The following is a 21739-nucleotide window of genomic DNA, read 5'->3' on the forward strand; positions in this document are numbered from 1 at the left end:
GAATTGATTTTGGAATACTTACACACTATTATGTCAGCAGACACATATACTATTGCAAATGATATTGCAATGAAAAAGGGATAAAGTGGAACTTTTTGGAGTAGGAATGTAAACACTGGCATTAGGAAGCAATAATCTGTAAAAGTGAAATGTAGAGTAAATAAATATATTTACTAAACTTGACATTAGTAGAACAATAATTTCAGAAAGTTAAATGAAGAGTAAATATATATCTAATTTAAGTTCTATATCGACTCTGCATTGTTTAAGTAGTAAATTTTCCACAGAGTCTTGTGAATTAAACAGAGAAAAAATTTACATTTCAGATGCAAATCCATGCCCACTTTAACTGACATGAATATTTCAATCTGGGGAATGTTTTTTTGTATTTTATTCCTCTGTGTGTTCTATACTGCAATACGTGTCTTATTATGCAATTTATTTTATCTATTAATTGAAGTAATTATAACAGTCTGAGACTGAGTGCCTTACCTATTTTAACTTGCAAAACTGGAGTATTTTTTGACTCTGCATATTTTTGTGTGCTGAATTTTACTTGTTCAATATCAGTGTGTTTTTTTTTTTTAGTTTCTTGTACTGATACTTCTGTTTCTTTAATTTATTTAAAGACAGTTCAGACAACGATATATCTAGTGAGGGTACCGATGAAGAGGAAGAAAATGTTGGAATACTGGGTCAAGTCACCTCTCCTCTTACAGAATTTTTGTCCCTTAAACAAGAACTTTGTGAGGGCAAGGCCTCAGTAGTTGATAAAGAAGGTCTTAGTGAAAAGGTAGGTTAGCCCATGTTAACTTTTACTGCAGCATCATTTTGGAATGAGGTACTCCTTATAATAATTGATTGTAATTCAGCAGTTTATTCACACTTCTGTAACATTCCATTATGTTAATTTACAAAGAGTAAGTACTTTGGTAAGAGAACAACTGGTTATTTTCAAAGATTGCAACAGAAATGTCAGAATTAATTTTATTCCTAATACAGTAAGCAAAGCTAATGTGCTGGAACAGTGACCATGAGTTATTGAAGACATATTATAGTATACTTGATTCTTTCTGTTAAATGCACGAGAGTATAAAACATTCTGCAGTGCCAAAATGAACAGTAATCTTGCTGTGCCGTCATAAAAGGAATCCAAAGGAGACAGTGAGAAATGATGCTAGACCAGTAGAGTTACTTTCTCTACAGCAATTCCAAGCCCCTTTATTGCAGTACCATGAAGTGCTCATCATTCATCAGAATTTGCTTTGCAGTGATTTTGTTTACAGCTTGTTTTTTTACTCTTTTTGATAATATGGAAAGAAAATGGTTCTTACTGATATGAACAAATGTTCTGCTTTTTATCTTCCATAACACGACACGCTACCAACATGCCTATCTTCTTTCTTATTACATCTGATATAAATGTTAGTTGCTTCTCATTTTCTTTGTTTTAAAGAGTTTCCATACAAGAGGCTGTGCTGATAGTCCTCTCAAAGCATTTATTTTCCGACATTCTAAAAAGAATTGACAAACAGGCCATTATCCACCCACAATCCTTCTTCTCACATCTTTGATTAATAAAAGAAACCATTTGCCTTGGCTTCTGTAGCACTGAGAAAGTAACTGGGAGAGATTTCAGCAGTTCTGTTAACGCAGTTTCTGTCTGAAAAGGGATATTTTTTTTGCATGGGACCATGAACTGGTCAATACCAAGTCTAAATAAATAAACTTTTATAAGCAAGTTGCCAGACTTTAGCCATCTTGAATACCTCAGCCCCACCTTTACCAATAGCGTTAGATACCCCCCTGCTTCTGATTTGTATTCTCCTTATCGGCCTAGTATAAATGGCACTTATTACAACTGCAGTGTCTTTCACTATCTGACAATTCATTTGCACTGGCTGAATATACTGCAGCTTGCTTTCTGTTGCCCACTGAATGTCTAATGACACCACATAGTTCTGGTATAGAGTACACAATTACAGGTGAATTTGTTGATGACTCCTCACCATTCAGCTTTAAAAGGTATCATTACCAGGACCTCCACAGCTTTTTTGTTTGCACTGGCGAATGTAATGAGTATGTGCTTCATTCCTTAATTCTCCAATAAAATGTACCATTTCAGGTCTTCATAGTCAGTGGGTTTCCCTTCACCACAGAAGCTGAGAATAAGGAATACAAAGTAGCAGACTCAATAGTACTGTGCTTTGGAGTGGCAGTACTCACTGTGCTGTGTCAGAGCCATCCCACAGCTGCATGACATATGATCACATGAATAAAAAACACACACGCACAACAAGAAGTTCCACACTGTCTGCTGCTGCATCAGCTATGCAAACAAACCTGAACCAAACCCACCAAAAACACATTTGCTTCAAATCCTTAGTAAAATGAAACAAACTTGGAGAAACCTGAATTAAGCACACACACGCACACGCACACACACACACTCATGCACAAGTACACTCACAAACAGACACATTCATGCAAATGTGTAAGCACACAAATGGGTACCCATGTATTTGTGGCTGAATTTGCATGTATCCCATAGAGTATGTGTTTGCTAATAGTGAAACAAGTGGTACATTACTGGGAGATTCTTCATGTGCAGGAGAAGGTCATAAATTCATAATTTTTGTTCTTTAGAAGCAGCTTTTTGCCCATTCATTTGTTCAGGGTAACATTTGCATCTAATAGTCTGGTACTCCATGACTAAAGTCATTGTCAGTTGATGTTTCAAAATGCTGTTGGCTTTCCTACATGGTCAACAGCCCAAACTTGTTCCTTGGCGGAACTACAGAGCTTCAGTGCTTCAGTAACAGCTGAAATGGTTTACAGGAATAATGTTTTAATTGTCTGTATTTTGTTATTTTCACCAACTTTGTAGTCTCATATATGCATGCAGTAATATATGAAGAGCTGCATTTGAGATTGTTAAGGTGTATGTTTTTGGAGGTTGCTATGTGGCTTGTCTACATTTGTAGTACAAGTAGAATATGGGGTGTGTCTTTCTACACCCTAGCTGAGTGACATAATGCCAGTTGCTAGCTGTAAATGTGTGGCAGCAATTTGTTAGGTAATGGCCTTTGTACACAGTAGAGCTGATAATGGATTGCATTAGCAATGCTTTTTATACAATTATGCTCATTTGTATGGTTTCTGTGTACCATGGGCAGCTTGCACTGTATTATAGATCATTTTGAGTACTGCCACACTTTTTGATGTGAATACTGATTGGGCTTTCCAGGGCATTTCCCAAAGTAGTAGTCTGACACTAGTCTGAGACTTAAAATTCAGTGGACTGCATATCTTTGCTGTGAATCTCCTGTTTCTTGACTTCTTTGAAAAATAATGTTTTGAGTTTACTTTAAAATGTTAGGGTGGATTAATAGAAACATTGGAAAGCTTGGCAACAAAATGAAAATGCATTATAAATTTACATTTTTGTTAGAGATACAACTAGCCCTGATGGAGGTCCATCAAGTATGTTATTCATTTAAGTGGGTGGGTGATGAGGCACCATAACATAAAATGTAGCTGCATGTTCTTAGCCCTTCAGTGCAGCTGAGAAACAGCTAGTTAAAGTATATAACTCTATCCATTATGATTATAGTTATGTTATTCCATAACCATTGGGGTAAGGTGATAGTTATTTTTGGTTTAGGCCTTAATCCCAGTTCATTACTGGCTTTGACCTGAATAATTACTATTAGATGTTGCCCGTTCGATTCTCAGTTAGAGTGTCTTCTGTGTTGCGACATGCATGAATGGGTGTTCCTTCGTTGAAGGTTGTGCGTTAGGCCTGGCAAGCCAGCATGTAAAAATCTACTGCCAATCATTAGTGGACCGGAGTTCCGCTGTGGCGACCCCTAACCGGGAAAAGCCGAAAGACCCAAACAAATTATGGTTAATTTAGACCCTCATCATAAGTGCTAAGATTAGGCTTAGGGCTTAAAAAAGTGAAACGTTAACTCTTTCAATTGGATTCAGGGTTGTGTTACAGGTACTTTAGGACCACCATGTAAATGGCTAAGTGCATAGGTTGGAACGGGAGGTGATGCTACTGAATTGTGAGACTCATTTAGGCTGCTTCAGACTTCAGGTGCTGGCTACTTTTCATTTTACTGGGCTGCTGAATGGTTCATGGTTTCATAAAATAGTTGCTTCCTTCCTATTATGCACGGTGACCCTTTGACTGTTGAACTACTGTGTCTTCTTCTTGAACTATTCACTAAGCTAAAGTCTTTTTCGATGATAATTTGCTTGTTTGTACACAGCATCCCTGTTGCACACAATAATATATGTTTCTGACTGAATGAGGGGATTGCTCTCTATCACCCAACTGTATAACTAAGAACATGTTCTGCTTTCATGGAGTTATAATTTATTGTTAAAATGCACTACAATTTTTTGACTACAAGCTTTCTGACTGTACAATGTGAAGATTGTATTTGATTCTGAGTATTTAGTAAAGTGACAAAAAATGCATTAATGTACGTTCAGCTCCTTAACTGGCTCATGCCAAGATTTGACTGTCTGTTTCATAACTGAAGGGGTGATGTCACACATTTGGCAACAAATGAGAGCATTTATTGCCACTGAGTTTGTCAAAATGTTAGTTTCTCAAAATGAATGTGGGCACATTGGTTTCTAAGGCATATGCCCCACTACACTCTTGTTTGTTCAAATACAGGCATCTGCTTTCCTTAAAATCCAGTAAAAGATAAGTCTGCAGAAGTAAGCATGTGGTCTAACAGAGTGGGATCTGACAAGAAAAAAACAAAAGCGATGAATATGTAGCTCTAAGATACTTGAGCACACTTTCCTTTAGATCAGTTAACATTTTTCAAAGCTCCTAACCATTACTTTTTCTTTTCTTCTTCCTCTTGTTCCCCTTTAATTACCATTTTCACTTGTATTTTTGTTGACTTTTCTTTTCTGTAATGTCCCTGTCTGTATTCTTCAACATTTCCTTTATCTTTTTTTGAATCATGCTTTAATCACCACCATTAAAATGATCCTTTATGCTTCTGTTTTCTGGTTATAATATCATACCATGCTACCTCCATATCCTTGTGTTTCTTGGGATAATATTTCTGTGGCATTGCATGAACCCCAGACACATAACTCCCCCCTTGTTTCAGTGATGTCACACATACTTTCCTTCCTTGAGCATTATTCTCATATGCAACGGCTGCAGGAGCAAGCTAGTGAGTACCGGAGTCGGCTGCGCCATGAAGAAGCCCGGCGAAAGAAACAACTGAAGATGCTACGCAAGGCCTATCGACAGAAGATGAGAGACAAGCTAAGCCTAATTGAAAATCTAGAGGGGATTATTAGTGAGCAGCAAAACCTGGTATGCAAACTACAGATGGCAGGTTAGTCGCAGATATCTGTTTGCATAATGTAACCAGCTGTTACATAGATATCTTGTAAAATAAAAACTGTATGGAGTGGAGTGCATGGAAAAGTCTATACAATACTACTAATACTAATACTAGTAATACTACACTAGCAAGACTTTCTTTAGGCAGTGTGGAGATTCAATAAAACATTCTAAGTGATCTGTAAAATACTGTATGGGCAAATGCACGTGAAGTGATGGTAACACAGCTGCTACAATAACATAGCTCAATAAAGCACAGGAAGTAAGTAACAATATGACATAATACCATGTCTCCTGCACAGGTTCTTATTTCATCATAGGAAAGAAGATGAAGCTCATGCAGTACATAAAGGCATCAGTGTAGAGTTGTATGTGGTAAAGCTTTATTTATACTCAGGGGTTTTGATAACATTGTATTATTATCCTGAACAGTGAAACCTATGTGATCTACACATTGAAGGACACCCATGCAGTTTACAAAAAGATCCTGATACATTTATCTGTAACAGCTACCGGTAGGAAAAAAATGATGCAAGCCCATCAGTTCCAACTAACATTCCTTCCAGCTGACCCTATGAATTTATGTAAAGTATTCCAGGTTTCATAATACTAGTGATGCCTGACAGTCTGGTTCTCTAACACAGTTATTTTTTTTTATCCAGTTACCTCTTTTATAGCAAAGAAAAAAATCTCAACTGATCCAAGCTTGTCATTTTAACTGTCAGATATTCTCCATATTCTCTCCTTCTTCTCTATTTTTCTCTTATGTCAGCCCTTCTGCCTTAGCCTTTAAAAGTCCCATTAATGTCTTTTGATTAAAAACTGCATATCTCCATATTCATGAACATTTCCTTACAATCACAAACCCACTGATCATGTTTATGAACCTCCTGTAGATACACCAAATAATTTTTACCTAACTAGATGCCATGTGCAAAAGGGAATGTAGTTCTCCAGATACAACCCCATTAATGACTAGCACTGGAGTGATAACATTTTTGCATCCCTTGATAGCATACTTTATATCATGTAACCAAATATTTTCCATTATTAACCACTCTCTTATGGTGTGCAGGCCAATTCATCCTCAGCCATTCTGGATGAATAGATCCCCAACACTGCATATTCATTTATATAGTTAAAAAGGTTATTATTTCCAAAATGTATTGCGCTTATTTAAATTAAAATTTAATTGACAATTCTCTGCCAAATGTTTACAATATGGTCATGGAAGTGATATAGACAATATAAGCAATTTTTCTGTGCTGCTAGTGACACTACAGGAAAAAGAGAAGGAGCCATACAATTAGGTGGGGGGATGACTGATGACATCTTTGTGATTCTTGTGTTCATATGTTTATAGATATGATGCATGGAGTTTAATTGTCTGTATTACAGGTTTAAATTTGTGAGTACCCTTGTAGTCATCCAGTTCCTTTCTTTCTGAAAGTATGAAATAAAGGTCTGAATTTAATTGTGAGAGGGAGTTTATTCTAGGGGTGTAGAAGTCCTTGTGATATGAGGTTATCACATTTCATGGTACAGAGATATTAATTTGCATAGAGATTGTGCATTAGGATAATATTCTAAGCAAAAGGTTTCCAATGATAAGTCATTTAATGCTTTGCCAGGTCTCTCCTATAAAGGCAATAACAGTCAAAGAAGAGATAGATTTGTGGTTTTTAATTTATTATTTATTTAATTATTGCATTTGTTTACCAGGATGGTCTGACTGGGTAGACAAACTGCCCCTTTTCAGTGGAGGTCCAGAAAGAAAAAACTCTACAATAAAACAAGTAAACATGTAAAAAAAATAATTAATACATTTTAGATAATAAGCATAAATACATTTTAGGCCAATATCAGTTAGTCACAGTTGGGTAAAGATGTTTTACAACTAGTATGGAAATAGTACACATCAGAATAACATACACTGTAGTGTTACATGTGAGGACAAGAAAATGAAAACAAATAATTTATGACTGATATTATAGAATTTGCTACAATGCTTTGTGGCAGAACAGTTTTTTGTAAATTGTGAGGTTGACAATAAGAGTAGGAGGTTCTTTAAAGTATAAAGAACAGTAGACCAGCTTGTGGTTATACAAGGAGGAGTATTAGAGACATTAAGAGAGGCCCAGGAAAATAGGTTGTGAGAGAGGCAGTGTTTAGGTTATCCCAGGAGAGGTGCAACAGCATAGCCAAGTATTTTCTAGGTGATCCTTTAAGTGTAGTTTAAAGATTTATTGTTTTCTAACATTCTAGTAGAGATAGAGGTATGGAATTCCAGGTTTTTGAGAGAGGAGGATTATAGGGAGTCTCCATCAGTATTGTTTGATTTAGTTACAGTTAGCAACTTCTTGTTAAAAGAGCATAGTGATCTTTTGGGACTGTAAAGTTGGAGAATATTGCTTACATCTGGAAATTTGTCTTTGTCATATGTAAGCTTGTGTGTCATAAGAAGCTTTGAGCAGGTTAAACAGTGCCTTAATTCCAGCCCCTGAAGTTGCTTTAGTGCAAGGTAGTGATGTGCCCTCTAATGATGGCAGGAAATTTTGCAATTTTTATTATAATACGTGTCAAGTAAGGAGAGTTGATTGGATTGTAGATTGATGAGTTTAGGGGTGTGTGTATAGGAGAGTAAGGATAAGAAGAGATTTATTTATTTTACATTTGTTAACCGGGGTGTCTGACTGAGCCGAAAAGGCCCTTTTTCAGCAGAGGCCCAGGGAGAAAAGCTCCACAAAGAAAAATTACATTTAGTTATTTAGACACGATCAGTATACACACAAATTACAAAAGACATATTTTTACAGATGTTATACATTACAGATGAGGGAAGGCTTAACCTAACATACTCTGTTAGGCAGGGTTGGGTTCTACAGAGTGCTCCCAATTTTTCTATGTGTTTTCTTTACAGTCTGTTTTATGTGATGGTTGAATTTTAGGTTTTCATCAATAGTAACTCCTAGTAGTTTGCCATGGGTTACCATTTCTGTCCTGGTATTGTTTGGTGAGAGAACTGTGAAGGCATTTCTTTGGGTCAGTAATTGCTTAGGGATGAATAATATATGTTTACATTTGTTGGGTTTCAGAAGGAGCTGTGAGTGTTTAGATTTGTTGGGGTTTATAAGGAGCTTTGAGTCAGTTAACCAAGTCTCAATCTGTGGGAGAGCTTCTTGGGTGTCCTGTTGTTGTTTAAACTTGTTTTTGGCAGAGTAGATGTTTGTGAAATTGTCTACATATTAAATGATGATTGCTTGTTTGGTTGCTAAATGCAGGTCATTAATGGATATATTAAAAAGCAGTGGGCCTAACAGAGGGCCTTGATGGATTCCCACTGTTTCTAGGAGAAATGAAGAGATGTTGTTTTTCCACTTTACAGCTTGTTGTCTGTTTTAGAGGTAACTGTTAGGCGGTGATAGTGAGAGTATCGAAGCCTAGAGAAGACATCTTGTATAGTCATTTTTGGTGTGACACCATGTCAAAGGCTTTGGGCACATCAAAGAGTGTGGAAGAGACAAGATTATTGTTGTTTTTACTTTGATTTACTGCTCTTCAAAAGCTTAAAGGGCAATAATGGGATTATATTATTAAATGCTCAACTTCTCTGTCCTTTTTCTCCTTGTTTACTGTCCCTGCTATGAATAAACAACAATACAGCATTTAAAATATTTTAAATCGACTGTTTGTCTCCACTAGAACAGTACCTTACTGTACTGTGGTGTTTTCACTTTCAAAAAACTTTTATCCCACCCTGGAAAAGCTTGCTGCAGTCTCCAATTCATTGATGTCATCAAAGCCAATGAATACAGGCAGTTTTCTGGCCAATCCCTCCCTAAACCGAGATCACAATGACTTTCCTAAAAACCCACCCATGTTGTGATGTCACAACTCCCTGGTCCTTCCCCTACCCACCCAGAAAGTAAAGGCTGGAGCAAGGAAACAGTAGACAAATCAAGTCTCCTGCTGTGAGCTGTCAATCACAGCAGCTAGCTCAAATTACCCTTAGCACTTTGACAGCTAGTGAAGTTAGATATGAAGGGGGATGGGAGATGAGTCAAAGCAGTACAATTCAGGCTTCACAAAAGAATGCAATTTAGTTATTCTAAAAAGATGCAGCAGTAAAAAGCACTTTGTAAGTTTGTTCTGTGGCATTTGCACAGCTTGTGTTTTAAATAGTCTTTGTATGGCATGAAATGTTACTTTGACTGAAAGACAGCAGTGTTTGCATATAAAATCAATGCAGTGACAGGAGTTTTAGGAAGAAAGAGGCCTGCATGATGTAATTTCTTTACAGACAAGCACTGCATTGTGGAATACCTAGAGGCAGACTAAACAATCAGAATTACTTCAAGATGCCAGACTCCATGTAGTCAGACTCAGAAATTACACATTAAAATATTTAAAAACCTATAAATAGTCCCAAAGTTGTGTTAAAATGTAGGAAACACCAAACCATGATAAAATAAACATGTTTTTTGAGTCTGTGGGTGCGGTTCTCCTTTAATAGGGCAGTGGTGGTGCTGTGATGTAGTTAGAAACCATGTTGTGTAGGGAAAAGTAGTGAGTTATTAGTAATGTAGGTAAGAACTTGGGATTATATACACTTTTCAGGTATTTTAGACAGAGGTGATAGGATGGCTATGGCCTGTAATTGGACAGATGAGTGGAGTTTCCATCCTTATGTAGGGAAATTATGTATTTCCAGAGAGTGGGAAGTACTCTTGATAGACTGGTTTATTAAGATGGAAACAGGGGATGCTAGAGCATCTACAGCTATTTAGATATGTTCGGCTAGTAAGTTGTCTGAAGTAAGGGTGGTGGGTTTCTAAGTATTAAATAGTTTTCTAATAGTGGAGGTTGAGATAGGTTGAAGTTTGAGAGCTTGAGAATGAGCTGTGGGGTCTGGTGGAGTTATACTAGTTGTAGAAGTTTGTGGGTTTAAGAGAGAGACAACAGAAGCTACAAAGTATGAGTTAAATTGGAGTCTCCTGATACCTCTATTTTTGGGCTGGGTTGGGTTATGTGGGCTGGATGTAGTAGGCATTTGTTTTTAGTGGACCAGAATATCTTAGGGTTGTTCTGATTTGCTGTTTGCACTTTTATATAATATTTTTTGGCAGACTGGATTTTGATTTTAGTAGTATTTCCAAGATGATTGTACTTCTGTTTGTTGACATTAGTACTGGATTTTTCCCGGTTCTCCATTCTTTATCCCTGTTTTACATGAGCTGTTTAGTTTCCTTTGTTAGTCAGGGAGCCAGGTTTGATTTAATTCTTTTGGTCCTTATGGGTGCAGTCTTGTTTAGTATTTTTACAAAATGTTATGTTAAAGAGTGCTGCTGCTTCATCTAAGTTGATTGTGTTTAACACTCCACAGTTTATTCATTTTAAGTTTATAATAAAAAGTGTCTTTGCTGAAGGTGGAGAGATTGCAAGAAAATTTATAGCAATCTTGTTTTTGGGTATTAATGTTGCTCTCATATTGCAAGAACTGGCAGGTGGTCTCTAAGGGTGACAGGAAAAGTATTGGCATAATTTATTTTGTCTGGTTTATTTGTAATGGAATTCCTGTTATTAGCCAGTCACTATTCATGTCTCCTAATATTATAATTTCTTGAAACATATTGGTTGATGTCCAGGAGACAAATTTTTCAGCAGTGTTATGTTATTACTGGGGTATGTAGACACCTATTATGCATAGGCTCTGGAGGTATGTTGATGTTGAGAGAAGACATATTAAGGGTCTAGTGGGTATAGGGCAATACTTACATTATTTTTAAGATGATGGCTATCTTGCCTCCTTTTTGAAGAGTCCTTTCTTGCCTTAGAATGTTGTATCCAGCAAGTAAGATTTTAATGTCTTTTTTATCTTGTATGAGACAGGATTTAGTGATGACTAGTATATTTGGGTTGCAATATGTTGTCCAGGCATGCAATTCTGGCAGTTTGTTATGAATACTTTCGAGGTTACTTGACTACAGGTGAAGGTTAGAGAGCTGTTTTGCAGCAGTTGTTGGGCAGGGTTATTTTGATATTTAGTGGAATTCTTGTGTTTAGAATAGATGTTTGGGCCTGGATTAAGCTTTTAAATACAGGAAAAAGAAGTTGCAGGTGTAAGACTGCTTGTATTTCAGCCTGGGTTTAATACCTAGTTTGAGCAGGGAGGAGTTGCAGTATAGGTACCTGTTCTTAAAAAGGTCAATATTTGATGCATTGTAAAAGGAGGGTGCGATAGTGAAGCTGTAGTGGTAGTTAATTGGGAGTGGGGGAGCAGTATGGTGTTGCTGAGATAGCTGTTAAGTAGGGGCTGTTGGCAGGATATAAGTTGGGCTAAGTATATGAAAGGAAGAAGTATGCATAAGTGGGGGTACAGCATATCTCAGAGGAGTGTCATGAGTAGTAAAAAAGCATGTGTAGAGTTAGTGTTTGTGTGTAGCTAATGAGTAATAGATTAACAGCAGAAGGGGGTGTATCTGTTGTCTAGAGTGGAAAATTAAGTAGGAGGGTAAAAGGAGCGTAAAATTGTAGAAAAGGACAGGACAAGTGAAAAGGCAGTATGGAAAGCAGGAGCGGAGAAAATGTGAAGGTAGCTGTAAGATGAGATGGGAGTGATATGTTAGAGAAGAGTCTTTGTGTGGAGTTAGTGTTTGGAGAAGTGGAGAGGATAAATTTAGTGTAGGAGGGGGACTGCTAAAAACAATCAATGGACCCCATTTGAAAGGACAGAGTACCAGTGGAGCTGCTGTAGTCTAAAACAAGGGAGCAGTAATAGCAGACAAAGTTCTTTGTTTTGAGCTGGCAAAATGTTTAGAAATAATTTACTAAAAATATATCCCAAAGGTAGATGTCCCAACAGTGAACTTCACTGTTGTATAAATTATAGAGCAATTTACTTGTGGGGAAACTTATACAGAAAAGTAAAAATAAAAACATGCATTTTTTTTACCTTAAAGAGGAGGATAAGTGTGCTGAGTTGATGATGAATAAACTTAATGAAGGAAGGAAGGGCGGGAGCTAGGAAAGATAGACTTAAGGAAGGGAGACTAAGGCTGAGTTTCGTGAAGGCATGCAGTGCCACTGAGGAGAGTCAGTCAGAGACAAATAATGGGAGTCCAAGTCTAGAAAAATGTGAAGGAAATATAAGAGAATCAAACAGTTGAGGAGTGAGAACAGTAAGGAGTAAGTCTTAGTGTCGGTTAGGAAGCCGAGAGTAAACTCTGGCCAGCAGGTTGTCTGTGGAGGAGGGTAACAGACTGTAAGGTGATGTTTCACTGTAAGACAACCCTTTAGGTCCTTCATTCTCTTTGTAGGAAATCTTTGCTCCATCTCCAACTGTACCAGATGATATAGTAGGTTAAATTAAAGGGTACTCAGTTCCAAAAGTGGTCCAATTAGTGCTATATGTTGCTGCTGTTGTTGAGTGCCGAGTCAATGTCAACTCATAGCGGCCCTATGGATTATTGTCCTGAATTGTATTCTGTCTTCAGTCAGACAGCTATTAAGTTACATTATCACATTTCTAAAATGCTTAGGTTTTATTTACTCCAATACAAGACTGGATTGGTCTGGACTGGACTAATTACTGATAGAGAGACATCCATTGCTGTAGTTGTATCAGCAGTGTCAGGATCAAGTAGGATACTCACTTTTAGTGTTGAAGACCGTAAGGCTGTGGGTTCTGTTGCCACTCCAAGTGACTAGATTGCTGACATTGCAGTCCAGCATTATGGGAGTGCTGCACTGCTGATTGTGTTGTCCTTCAGATGATATGTTAAATTAAGATCCTGTCTGCTTGAGTTGGCGGTAGCTCAGGTGGATATAAAAGATCTCACAGCATCTACTGCAAAGACTAGGAGAAGTTCTCCAATACCCATTCCAAATTTCTCCCAGTAGAATAAATGCCATCTCGGGTCTCCCCTGAAAAGAAGAACCTGACCTACTGGGACTAACTTGTCAACAAAGGATAAATAACTCAATTATTTTCATTGCAGGTCTTCCTTTTTACATTATTTTAATGGTAATATTTCTATATTGCATGGTATGTCTAAAGTATGAAAATCAAAGTCTTGTCATCTGAGCTTCCAGGCAATAGCCAAGTTTATTTTCCTATAGTACCAACTGATTTGTTTTTCGGGCAGGCCATTGAATATGCACTATTCTTCACCTACACCATAATTCAAAAACATCAGTTTTCTGCATGTCTTGTTTCTTCACTGTCCAACTTTCAGATCCATATGAAGTTATTGAAAATACAATATCCTGACAAAGTCAAAAAACATTGTACATAAATATACACCTCTGCATTGGAAGATACATCATGATCATTCCTCCAAATGTAATTCTTCATCAGATTTGTTGATTGCTTGTTGTTTCATTACTGAGTATTGATCCAAGCAGGATGAAGTTGTTTACTATTTCTGTTTCTTCTCCATCAAGAAAAATATTATTGATTTTACCAGTTATAATGATCTTTGTCTCCTTTATGTTAAGGTGCAAACTCAGTTCAAGACTATGTTGTTTAATCTTGGTAGAGACTTCAAACTGTATTCACTTTCACCCAGTAATGCATCATCGGCATAACAAATGCTGTTGATAATTCTACCTCTAATTTTCACAGCTTGATTTTGTTTATACAGTCCTGCTTCTCTGATTATTTATTTTACCTATAATTAATCAGGTAATGGGAAAGCATGCCATCTTATTGCACACCTTTACCAGTTTTAAACCATTCTGTTTCTCCTTGTTCTGTATGAACTCTTTCTTCTCAATCAATGTAGAGTGTGCAGAAGAACATGAGGTGCTCTGGTATACCATGCTTTTCAATGTACTCCAGAGTTTTGCAAGACTTACCTTGTCAAAGGCCTTTCTATATTCAGTGAACCTTTAATATACACCCAAATCACCAGTCCAAATGAAAACTCAAAAAACACAAGAAATAAATATCATGAGTCAGAAAAACTTCAGGAGGAATAAGTCACCATTTAACTTTTATTCGTCTCCTGGTACCTCGGCCTTTCGCCTTCAAGGAATAATTTTGCAATGAAAAAAAACTCCCTATATACAAGCCTGATACCTCAAGTAATTAATTAATTATATCAATCTAACCAATAAAACAATTAACCATGTGCAAACCTGCATTCAGAAAACCACTGAATTTTAAAGTGCCACCGTGAAATTACCTAATTGCACATAAATCCTTTTCATATTCTATTTCATTATTTCTAAGAAACAGATTTTATCTGTCATAAAAATATAATATAATACACATCCATATATTTGATCTGAAAATCAACCATCATTTCTTAACAAGAATATAACATAACATCCCATAACTTATATATATATATATGTGTGTGTGTGTGTATATAACTGTTTACAAAATGTTAAGATCCTACCCCTGTCATATACAAAATTACATAAATATGTTATATCAATTGGCATTCATTACTATAAAGTGATGTTACTGTCCAGATTCATACCTCTGGGATATAATGTATGATAGTTTAGGATCATTCTGCATTCAAGCCTATTCAATTCCCTCCTAAAATTTCCAGTACTAATACTAGGTCGTGCCAAAACACTAAAGATTAACCTCCCATTTGTCCGTTATGTTTGGATAAAAAAATTAGCTGCTCCTTGAAGGCTAAAGGCCGAGGTACCAGAAGACGAATAAAAGTTAAATGGTGACTTATACCTCCTGAAGTTTTTCTTACTCATGGCATTTATTTGTTGTGTTTTTTGAGTATATTCAGTGAACAACATGTAGATTTTTTTTTTGCTATTCTTTTATCTTTTAGGTGAGCCATCTCACATCCACAATTATGTCTCTTGTTCTTTGCTGTTTCCTGAATCCTGTTTACATTTCTGGTAATTCTTTTTTCCAAATAAAGTTATAATTCTCACTGAATAATCTTGAGAACAATCTTGCTGGCATGTGGAATTGAATGCTTGTGTAATAATTTTCTCAATAAGTGGTATAAGCACAGATCTTGTTTTTAGTCAGTCAGCCATGATGTTTTCTTCTAAACAGCTACATGCAAGTGCTGTAATGTACTTCAGTGGGAATGCCATCCATAGCTAGTGCTTTGCTTTGTTATCTCTAAAGCTTTCATTGTTCCGTCTTCCTTCATCACTCTTGGTTCCTGATCATAAGCCACAGCCTGAAATGGCTGCTGATCTGTTTCCTGTTTATAGTATAATGCCTCCGACTAGTCTTTCGATCTTTTCTTAATTTTCTTAGCATCATTCAGCATAGATCCTTGAGTATCATTCCAACATTCCAGTTCAAGACTGGAATTTCCTGTTCAGCTCTCATGGTTTTAAGAAAACTGATCTTATTTTCATCTGTTATTTTCTGATTCTAACTCCTTGCATGTTGTGGTACTTTCTTTTGATTGATCTTACAGCACATTGGAAATTTCAGAAAAGATCCACAATTGCATGTCTTTCTTTTGTGGCTTTAGTTTCTCTATGCTTCTGAGCAATAATCAAGGATTTCTTAGTCGCCCTGTTTTACCATTTTTGCTTTTTCACTTTTTACTGGCATTTTTCACTTTCATGCAATACAATTTGCTTGATATCTTTTCATATATCTTTTCATTTTCTGGTACTCTGCTTTTAGTCTCTGATGCAGCAAATAACTTTTGTAGAGTTTTTGAACTCCAGTGGTATATATTCAAGACCGTACTTTACTAAGTACCAGACTGTCCTACTTTTTTCAGCTTTACTTTGATTTTGCATACTAGCATCTTGTCAGCCTCAGTTTTATATTTATTTATATTATTGGGCTTCGATGTAATTTACTTGCACAAATGTAGTCAGTTTGATTTTTGTGGAATCCATTTGGTGAAGTTCATGAGTACTGTTACTGCTTATATTGCTGAGAGAAGGTACTTGAAATTAACAGGTTGTTTGCCTTACAGATTTTTTTCCTTGGCACTTTTTCTCCATGCCTGCCAGTCATCAAGCTCCTCCCACGAGACTCAGACCACTCATTCCTGTACTAGGAGCATACTCAATTGGATGAGCTGACAGATTGAGGCTATTGTCCAGGCAACCATTAGGGTTCTTTGTACCCCTTCTCACATCTGGTTCATGCTTGGAGAGAAGGCATTTGATGTCTGCCAAACAACTTCATATATCAGTTTGTTTATGAGGAAACAATCCTTTTTGACTGAAACCCCATGTAAAAAGAACTGTTCTTTATGTATCCCTCTTAAAATAGCCAGGTCAAGTGATGTTTTAAGCCTAATCCTGGATCTTTTCTGATTACAAAAAGATAACCTTAATTAACCTCACTATATGGAAAAAGAATTGGAGACTTGCCCCTGTGCTCTTCAAGCACCATGAGACTTCTTCCCAGAGCTGCTTTCTTCTTGATATTGTCATCACTTTTGTTAGCTGGAGATATATGTTTACTAAGCTCTTACCTAACATCTTAAGTGAGCATTATCTGTTTTATCAGGATGAAAAAGTTAAAACCTTTCCTTTTTGGGGCTAGGTCATTCCCAACAAGGATGGACACAGCACTACTGCTGAAAAACAGGGTCTATGTTAAATAAACAAATGCTTAAAATGTCGAGTACAACATACTTGAACACTTTTAAGTGAACATTTATTTAATCGATAGCTCTAAACATCGGAGATAGGAGTTCTGAAATGTTTTGTTTGACCAGCACTGAAATATGTGACGTATCATGTCATGTAAACTACTTCAATCAAGCATACCATAAATAAAACTAAGCACCAAAGTCTAACCATGAAACTATCACACTACACTGACTTACATACTAACTGCAAGACGAAACACAAGTAAACATAACACAACGATCAGTACAATGCAGATACACATTACTAGCACTGCTGCTGCTTGCAAAGGACGTGAAGTAACACAAAAGGAATTAAATACTGAACTACATACTAAACGTATAGGTTATTACCATGGTTCAAAAGAGGTACAAAAGTACATTGCTTGTTGTAAATTGAAGGAAAGTGCCCATATATGCTGAGTGCATCGCGTACGTATTCATGTTTGTATTGCTTTCAGTTATTGTAGTGTCCGAAAGCACTTGGGAGGAGGAGGTGGCCAAACAAAACTTTTCTACATTCTGCATTACGACATTTCGAGCTGTTGATTAAATAAACATTTGCTTAAAAGTGTTCGAGTATGTCATACTCGACACTTTAAGCGTTCATTTATTTAACATAGGCCTTGAAAAACATCATCTGAGAACCTCGGTACAGGGGACTGCATCTGGTGAGAGACATTCATCTTTTCCATGATATCCTTGTTCTCATTTAGAATAAACTGTTTGCAAGAGGAGTGAGATGATTCAGGGGGCAGATGACCTTGGCTGACTTCAACCCTTGAAAATCATATTAAAGAGAGGAATAGGTCATACTTATAAGTGGAAGAGCACAAATAATACAGTGCACTTCCAAAATGTTCCTTCTCGGAGAAGGGGGTTGCATGATACTAACTTATCTATATTTGTTTCTTGAGGAAAAAAATAAAGCCAATATGGTCAGCTGCCTGAAATTCTTCTGTAAAGTCATTAAAGAAATAACTGGCTATGTGACCAAAGCATTCAGTTCTGGCAATAAAATCTCTGATAGAGGATTGGCTAACAAAACTAAAGGTCTTCCCTTCATTATGGTACAACTAAACTTGCTTATGTCCACTCAGTCTTTCCAATTCACTTATAGTAGTTTCTCCTTTTTTATAAGCAGTTGATACCACATCACTCTATAGTCTAACCCATTTACCCAGGGGAACCCTTACTGGACCCTAACTTTCTAAAAATGGGCTTTATTTCTTGACTGCTTGCTTGCATCCCTAAACAGCCTCTTACTTCTGAAATAGCACTACCTGAGGTCCCTTTGCCATCCTTCCTAGTGACTATTGAATAACAGCAAATTTCTAACCTTTCATGAGAATATTTGAAATACTAGTATATGACCAATTTCTGAGCATGTGCACAGATATGGCTTTCTGTCACAAACAGAAAACTGATACCCAAAGAGCACCAACACCTTTACAGCAATCTTTTGTACTGCAGAGAGCATTTTTTCAGATATGGAAATATGACTCCTAACAGGTACTATGTTTAATGAATTGAATCTACTGACCATGGGCTCATAAAACTTACAAAAGATAGGTTTTGGCAATGATGTAGTGAGCTAGTTTAGTAATTACCCCTTAGGCAGGGCATATAGAGTCTTCATGTGATGGTAACACTCATATTTGGGATCCTTCAAATCAGGAGTCCCTAGGGCTCGGTAACTGATCCGTTTCTAGTTTCATCTATATCACCAATCTTTCCTGGAATCTGCCTTCTTTACAAATCAAAATTTCTGCAGATGCCCATCTCCTCATGAGATTTGGAAATCAAGTGCTGTAGTTCAGAAAGTTTTTCAGTCTGATTTATCAAGTTCTGTGATTTTTTTTTCTCAGCTGTAAAACCTTTTACATGTCCTGGTCTCTCTGAAGCAGTTTAATAAACATCTGTCAATAAGCCTCAGCCACAGTGTATCTTTAATGATAATTTCTGAGGCCAGCGCTGAAAATGTTCTACAGTAACTTAAGTCCCCCAATAGAATTTCAAACCCACCAACCTTTCACTCAGGAAGAAAAACTGCCATCCAGCTGTTAATCACAAGCTGGAATATTGTTATTCCTTTTTACTCTAGTCATAAATGTTAATAAATAACAATTCCATATTCATTCTTCTTTCCAGCCATTTTAAGCATCACCTTCCTTGAAAAAAAGCCTAATAGATTCTTATTATGGCTCAAGTCACTTTATTCACTGGGTTATTTACATTGAAATGATTGTACCTAGATTGCTGTCTCATTAGCATTTCAAATATAAATAAAACATACAATTAATCAGTATTATCTCAAACTTAAAATTCCCTTACTTTAGAAAGACAATCTTTTGGGCCTGCCATTACCTCTTAGAAATGGAATTCCTCCCACCAGCACCACTTACTTCAGACCTAAGCCTTTCCATTTAGCTAATAACTGATTCAGCTAACTTTAATAGAATGCTTATGGTTTTTATCTGAAAATGTCCTAATGCTTACATACCATACTGTTTCTGAACAATAAATTGCAATTTATTGAACTTATATCCTTCATTGTTAACCATCTTCTCTGGACTCTATAATTCTCTATGTTGCGTCTTTCTAACCTTTCACATTGGGTGCTGCTCCCAGAGTGGCTTTCCACAATTGTATGGATAATACCATTATTAACATAAATATTTTCATTCTCATAATTATCATCTTTAATAATTCGGCACACATTTTCTGTTTACAGAATGGCTATATACTATCGCTCTTGGAGATCTTATTTTACTGTAAATATTGTCCTTATTTAGAACTGTCTTATAACTAATTATTTTGTTTGGTCTGATATTTGCTTTAATGTATGCACTCTGTCTGGAGGCCAAGGTCATATCTAAAAAGCATTCATGGATAAGCTAATTTACCTGGTTAACAAATCACAAACACATTAAACACATTACCGCTTTATGACTTGATTATCAGGGTACGTAGACAGAGGAAGGCATTTAAATAGATGTCATTTGCTTAGACATCACCAAGGCCTTCAATACAATTCTATACAGATGGTTGATAGACAAAATTAAGGGATTGGGGTAGATCAGAAAATAATGAAGTAGATTAAAAACTGGCAATAAGGGAGCCAGCAGAGTATGGAGGTTAGGAGGTTAGATCAGAGCAAGAAAAGTGACCAGTGGATTCCTTTAGGGTTCACTTCTGGAGCTGGTCCTAATTTGTGGCAGATGTCACAAAACAAAGACTGAGAATATGATTAATTTATAGATGGATGCATCAAAATTAACTCTTGTTCTTTCCAGTGGAGCTCTTTTCGTTTGTCCTCTAACTTCCAATGGATGTGGCCTGAATCTTTAAAAAATGAAGATCAAGCAAATGTTCATATCTCTTAAACTATAAGTGGTAACAGAAAACTATTAATGGCAAAATATTCAGCACAAAATAATCTTTACAGTGTCTGCATTCATATAACTCTAGGTCTTAAATGGATTTTATAAGCCACAATAAACACAATATATATAATATTTTGTAGTGCTGTATAAACAGCTTATGATATCTCAGTAACCATTCAAGGAACAGGCATACCACTAGTAGCATTTCTTCATACAGCTGTGAGCTTCCACGAGGCTAAACAGTTCCTTCTGTGTCACTTGATTGTTAAAACATTTAGAGAGATATGGATATGACTGCAATACAGACAAATAGTATACAAATAATATTCAATGTCTCTTTAGATGATATAAGATTGTCATTTGGTCTTGGTAAATGTGCAAAAGCAAGCTTTAAAGCAGGAAAGCTGCAGCACAATGAAAACATCAGTTTGGGACAGGAATGTGATACGAAAGAATTTGAGCAAGAGGGAGTGTATAAATACTTGAGGATTGATGAAGGATCAGCAGTAAAACATGAACAAATGCAAATAAAACTTGGTAAGGAATATTTTAAAAGACTAAAATTAATATTGAAAAACAGTGTTGACATCTTGGAACAAAGTCCAAGCTACAAACCAATTTGCTCTTCCTGTATTAACTTACAGTTTTAGAGTGATTGACTGTCCCCACAAGGTGTTGGATCAGTTGGACAGGAAAGCAAGCAGGGTGCTTCATGCTCATCAAATGATTTATAAGAATCATTATATACCAAGGTATGGCCTCCTCAAAATTGATTATGTGTATAGATCTGCAGTCGTGGGACTACATGCATATCTGCTGACCTCAGAAGACCCAAACATAGTGAAAACTTTGAAATATGAGGAGAATAAGTCTAAGATGACTTCCCTTCTTAGTTTAGCAGAAGCATATCGGTGTCAAATGGGAATGGAAATCAAACCAGAAGTAGATAAAAGTCAGGCAGCAAATGAAAGTGCCAAAAAACAAAAGAAAGAACATAAGGTGAAGGATCAGATGAGAAGACAAGAAATGTGGAAAATGCATAATAAATACAGTTGCAAGTATAGAAGATTCTTGTAACAACCTCATGTTGATCAGGATCAAATACAGGAATAGTTAAGGAGAGGTGAATTTAATCCCAAAGATGAAAGTTTAATACTGGCAGCCAAAGATAGTGGATTACATACATGTTGTTTTACAAAGTCCATTGAACATGTAGGAGAAACAGACAAATGTAGGTTTTGTAAAACAGAATTGGAAATAGTCGCACATCTTTTTGCTGGTTGTGATATACTAATGGTCGAAGGGCTGTATACTGAAAGGCATAATAACGTGGCGAAACTGTTGCACTGAGGATTGTGCAAACATTTCAATATTGA

At 36.4% G+C, this 21739-nt stretch overlaps 1 protein-coding gene across 1 annotated transcript in view; it reads left to right on the plus strand.

Moving 5' to 3' along the window:
• Nucleotides 1-622: 622 nt before the first annotated feature.
• Nucleotides 623-21739, plus strand: part of LOC122797784 (kinesin-like protein KIFC3) — a gene marked incomplete at its 5' end in the record, with an annotated part of 595169 nt that continues 574052 nt past the window's right edge. Inside the window, 2 exons of the mRNA XM_044066305.1 lie at nucleotides 623-793; nucleotides 5120-5378. Coding sequence (XP_043922240.1) covers nucleotides 623-793; nucleotides 5120-5378 — 430 coding nt within the window. The remainder of the gene's footprint in view (nucleotides 794-5119; nucleotides 5379-21739) is intronic.

The sequence above is a fragment of the Protopterus annectens genome, chromosome 3.part1 (assembly GCF_019279795.1).
Source record: "Protopterus annectens isolate FY-2018-M chromosome 3.part1, PAN1.0, whole genome shotgun sequence".
Classification (NCBI taxonomy): domain Eukaryota; kingdom Metazoa; phylum Chordata; order Ceratodontiformes; family Protopteridae; genus Protopterus; species Protopterus annectens.